The 5950-nt window shown below is 42.7% G+C and overlaps 1 protein-coding gene across 1 annotated transcript; it reads left to right on the forward strand.

The window, feature by feature from the left end:
• The first annotated feature begins 1802 nt into the window (after nt 1-1802).
• LOC102434190 (N-formyl peptide receptor 2-like) lies at nt 1803-2807 on the forward strand. Its single transcript, XM_006109243.1, has one exon. The coding sequence runs from the start codon at nt 1803-1805 to the stop codon at nt 2805-2807; it is 1005 nt and encodes a 334-aa protein (XP_006109305.1).
• The last annotated feature ends 3143 nt before the right edge of the window (nt 2808-5950 follow it).

The raw sequence follows: 5950 nt of genomic DNA on the forward strand, positions 1-5950 counted from the left end.
GATGTTTCTGATAAAACTCAGACCACAGAATGAGGAACTTGGATAGGTGGAATAGACAAGTCACACAGATATTGGGTTGAATCTAGAGGCAACAGTCACAAATGAGTCCTGGTCCAGAGGCAAATACTACTATATTTTTGTGGATTCCCATTCCTAAGAGCAAGCAAATGTATGCCAAAAGCTCCCCAAGATATCTTCCCCTCGTGTTATTGTACAGGATTTGGTCATGTTCCACTGCTAAAATACTTCTTTGCAAAGTAAAGCAAATTCCAGCTACCAGTAAGACTATCAGGGTTTGCCTCCAAAGATGGAGAAGAACATCTTCCCTGAAGAGTGAGAAACTAAGTATAATTGGGGTATGTCAGCAGAGAAGAATGTGGGAGCCCAACCGTGAGGCTCAGTTGGTTGAGTGTCATCCCATGCACCAAGATGTCACTGGTGAGATTCCCAGTCCGGGCACATGCCTGGATTACAGGCTTGATCCCGAGTAGGGGACGTGCAGGAGACAGCTGATAGATAATGTTTCTCTCTCTCCTTCTCCCTTCCCCTCTCTCTCAAATCAATAAAAACATATTTTAAAAATATCTACTTGGGTGAGCATTAAAAAAAATTTTTTAAGAAAAAAATGAAGAAATGGATATTGGGAAGGAATCCAGCAATGAATGTCACAGTAGTGTAGTAGAGGAAGGACTAGAAGTCAGATCAAGCTGGATTGAAGTCGTATCTCTACCACTTACTACCTAACTGACCCTCGAGGTCTCATAATTGCTCTGAATATCAATTTATTCTTATGAAAACTAGATATAATGACGATAATAGAGTTGTGTGTAAGTCGTAAGTCAACTGGATATATATAACAATGCCATTTAATAGAATGCATGGTTTCTAATAAGAACCCCACAAATATTAACTAAACCTATTACTCTCATATTCTCTATGCCACAGATACTAAAGCTATACCAAGGGTGAAAATTCCTTGTAACTCAGACAGAGAAGAGCTCCATGGGAAACAGGGACAATGGAAAACAGAAGGGCCGAATTCACTAACCTCTTCCAGCACAGACTCCTCAGAATGCCATGTTATAATATATGACCAGTAACTGTTCAAGATGGCCTTCAGCCATAAACTCAAACCACACCCTACAACTTTAAAGACTAATCCATCAATAGGTCAAGGATTCTCACAGGAGAGGAACAGGAGCTGGGAGTCTGTGAGAACCTGGGGCTGGAAGAGGTTGCAGCATCTATGCGCTGAGTCGTGGGTGGAAGAGTTGTGACCATACTCGCTCTGTGCTCCCTCACTGTGCCCAAGATGCCTCCCATCAATTTTCTGTTGTTTATACACCCTCAGCTCAGGATTCTGCTGATGGACAGGAGCCTTGTGACACTCTTGGTTAAGTAATCAGCTTAATACGTGCAATGTATGTTAACCCTTTTTGGTCCAACATTGAGGCTGACTCAACAGACCAGGCGCTAGTAGCAGGTCCAATGTCGAGACTCAGGTTGACACCGCACACCGGTTCAACAATCAATCCCGTCAATTAATTTGGACCAGACTGTTTGAATTCCAAAAATAAAACCGGACTGCAAAGGGTTAATAACTATGGGAATATGGAGAAGTGTCCTTTCTCAAAGGAACAGCCAAGAGTCTGTCCAATTTTAGTGACTAGACACAAGGTTCAGGAGAGCGGGTTTGGAAAGGAAGCTCAGTCTAATGGAAGTTGTTGGCCTGAACAGAAATGCTGTAAGATGGTGCACAGCTGACAAATTCTCATTGTTGAAATGTTTCAGGTGTGGGCAGGATGGAAACTGGCTACACTGCTCCGGAGATCTTCACATTGGTGACCTATGGGATCACCTGTGTCCTCGGCATCATGGGCAATGCGCTTGTCATCTGGGTGGCTGGATTCCGGATGGCACGCACAGTCACCACCTTGTGCTACCTGAACCTGGCCTTAGCCGACTTCTTCTTCAGCGCCACTCTGCCATTCTTGATGGTTGTACTGTCTATGCGGGCAAAATGGCCTTATGGCCTGGTCCTATGCAAGTTATATAACATTATGATAGATACAAACCTGTTTGCAAGTGTCTTCCTCATTGCTTTCATTGCTCTGGACCGCTGTATTTGTGTCCTGCATCCAGTCTGGGCCCAGAATCACCGCACTCTAAGTCTGGCTAAAAAAGTGATCATTGTACCCTGGATTCTTGCTCTACTCCTTAGCTTGCCAGTTCTCATCTTCTCTACTACAGTAACAGATGATAACGGGGATATATACTGTAGTTTCAACACTGACTTCTGGGGTGACATCAGCGAAGAAGAGAAGTTGCAGAAGCTGGTTACGTCATTAAAAATCATAGGGATCAACCGGTTTGTCATTGGCTTCACTCTACCGATGTCCATCATCGCCATCTGCTATGGGCTCATTGCAACCAAAATCCGAAATAAGAGCATGAGTAAGTCCCACCATTCCTTGCGGGTCCTCACTGCTGTCGGAGCTTCCTTTTTCATTTGCTGGTTCCCTTTGCAACTGTGTCTTTTTCTGGCCACACGCTGTGCCAGAGCAGTATCTGAAGAAAAGTACAACATCATTCTTCTCCTGACATCTCTAACAAGGCCCCTGGCCTTTTTCAACAGCTGCCTCAACCCAATGCTCTACGTCTTCCTGGGGAGAGACTTCCGAAAGAGAATGATCCACTCCCTGCCTGCCATTCTGGAGAGGGCCCTGACTGAGGACTCAGCCCCAACCACTGACACAGCCACCAAATCTGCTTCCCCTCCTACAGAGGCCGAATTACAGGAGATGTGAGGTGCCTGGGATCATTTATGAGCTTTGCCTGCTCCTGTCCTGCTCCCTCTTCCAGCTGCATCTTACCTTAGGTCATACTGAGAGTTAGGTAAAATTTCCCTGGCCAGGAGACTGTAGAAAGAGACTGAGGGCCCCATTATTACGCTCAGTTTATTAAGGGAACATACATACAAGGCTCAGCTTGGGAGGCAGCAAGATGACATGGATGTCCTCCCTGCCACAGGGCAGGTGATAAGGAGTTTATAGGACAGGGAAGATGGATGGAGGTACTGGAGAATAACCCACCTCAGATAAGAAGAAAACGCCTTATATACTTGCCCAAAACACAGTGAGGGGCCGTCTGAGGAACCAGCATGCCAAGGGCTTTGGGAGGGGGTGGACTGTCTTTGAGGGACTTTCTGGAAAGTGATCTCTGCTCTGGCCTGAATCTAGCTGGATCTAGCCAGACAGTCTGGCAGTCTGGCAGCGATCACATCAGTGAATAGCCTCTTCTCACATGAATCAGTCATCATGAAAAATACTTTGGTGACCCCTGATTTGGGGAAAGAAATGGACATCAGGGTATATTTTTGGTTATACCCTGGTGATCATGGGAAAGAATACAGGGATAGTAAGAGGAAAATGAATGGGAATCTGTAAAGCTTAGATGAGAGAGTATATTAAGGGAAAAACTCTAGCATTTCATCATGAAGTAAGATGTTTCCTGTAGGTTTGTTTTTATCTGTTTTTTAATCTGAAAACAAGTTTCTTATTCCTGCTTTACTAATGGATTGCTTCTTTTTGAAATCATGAATAAGTGCTGGACTATACCAAATGCACATTCAGCAGCTATTAAGATGATCATATTATTTTTATCATTTTACTTATACCATCACAAAGTATATTTCTTTTTGAATGTTAATCTACCTTTGTATTCATAGAATAACCACAGTAGGTCATGATACATTTTGTATATTTCTAATTAATCTCACTAGATGGGTTTGGAATTTCTGCATTTATGATTATATAAAGATGGGTCTGGTCTTTTACTTTCCTCTTATATCAATGTCAGGTTTTACATCAAAAGAAAAAGCTGTGAAGTGATTCCTCCAATACTATTCTCTGGTGTTATATTTTTTATTAACGTTTAGAGAAATTCACCAGTGAAGCAAGTTGAGTCTTGGGCTTTCTTTTTGAGAAGACTTCTTAACAGACTCAATTCCTTTAATAACTATCAGATATTCAGACTATCTATTTCCTCTTCTGTCTGTTTTGGTAATCTGTGACATTCAAGGAATTTAGCCATATTTTCCAAATGGTCAAATTTATTGTATGAAACAGTATGAAAACTGTGTACAGTACTTGGTAGGGGTATCTTTACATAATAAGAATGTCATCTATCTGGGGGCAGGGTTTGGCCTTTATTGTTCATGAATGGACCCCAAAACCATATGTGTAAAATAGCGCCTGACATGTAATAGACACCCAAGAAGGAGTTGTATAAAATAACAGCATCGTCCAGGTATCAACTGAGGACCTTTAACGTCTAATTAAATGAACTCTGAATTCATCATGAATGGGGGCCTGTTTACTGAACTCTCGCTGCCATTCCCAAAATTTTTACAAATCCTCAGGTGGTTTATCTTTTTATGAACACTTCAGATTTTGATTTTCTGTTTCAAATAAAGTACTCTGACTGTTGACTGATGTCTTTGCTTTGAAATAAATCAATCTGCAGTAGCTCTCAGCCTTTTTTCTTGGTTTCTGCAAATAATCACTCACACGTTGTCATCTAATGTGTAACAGAACATCCTGATGCATTGGCAATGGTGAACTCAAAATAAATATTCAAATGCAAAAAAAAAAAATTTGGTCTTAGTCCCTGGTTCTTACAAAGGGCATCTAAACACTTGCAATTTCCTAAATGATAGAAGTGTCTTTTATTTATTTTTTAAAAGTTTCCTGCATGCTTCTGTTAATTTTGTTTATTTATTTATTTTTGTTAATCCTCACCCGAGGGTTTTTAGAGAATGGAAGAAAGGGAGAGGGAGGGGGGAGGGGAGGGGGAGTGGGAGGGGGAGGGAAGGGAGAGGAAGAGGGAGAGGGAGACAGAGAGGGAGAGGGAGGGTGAGAGAGAGAGAGAGAGAGATCAACTGGTTGCCTTCCACATGTGCTGCAACCAGGGCCAGGGATAGAGCCTGCAACTGAGGTACAGGCCCTTTGCCAGAATGGAACCTGGGACTCTTGAGTCCGAGGGCCAATGCTCTATCCATTGAGGCAACCTATCTAGGGCTAGAACTATCTTTTTATCATGAGGAGTCCCTTTGGATCACACCAGAATTTATGCTAATGAGTTATGTTAGAGTACCAAGTGATTACATTTCAGCTCAACCCACTGACTTCTGGAAACAATAGCTGGGAAGGTGCAGGATATTAAGCTCCATAAAAACTCTTGAACAACAGGACTTGATGAGCTTCTAGGTAGTTGAACACATCAAGGTATTGGGAGGGTAATGCCCCAGAGAGAACTTGAAAACTATGTGCACACACATCCCCCATACCTTGCCCAATGCATCTCTTCGATTTGGCTCTTCTGAGTTGTATTCTTAATAATGAACTGCTAAACAAGTACCAGTAAATTCCTTCCTGAGTACTGTGAGCCATTCTAGCAAATCATTGTATGGGAGGAGGGGGACTATGGGGACCTCTGATTTAGAGCTGGTCAGTCTTAAGTACAATTGGCAACCTGGGACTCCCAAGTGGCACCTGAAGTGGGGTAGCCTTGTAGCACTGAGCCCTTTACCTTGTAGGATCTGACCCTAATTCCAGACAGTGTCGGGCTGAATTAGATTGTAGAACACCCAGGTCAGGTCCACAGACAATTGGAGAATGTTTCAGTACAGAACAAACCCACACCTATGGTGTCTCCTTTCCTTCAGAGAGGAAAGGAGATGGAGTGTTGTTTGAGTGCAGAAACAAGGTTTTTTTTAACCACTAAATGTTTTTTACTGCTTGCCTCCAAATCCTCTCACATCAGTAATTGTTATCTTTCATTTCTCTGATTTTCCTAAAGAGAAAGGGCTCTGGACACAAACAGCCTTGACCCTTGATATTTAGAGCACTGGACTACTGTCTCTCACGCACGTGGAGAGGGAGGGAAAATT

This window comes from Myotis lucifugus, unplaced genomic scaffold, assembly GCF_000147115.1.
Source record: "Myotis lucifugus unplaced genomic scaffold, Myoluc2.0 scaffold_7369, whole genome shotgun sequence".
In the NCBI taxonomy this organism is placed as follows: Eukaryota; Metazoa; Chordata; class Mammalia; order Chiroptera; family Vespertilionidae; genus Myotis; species Myotis lucifugus.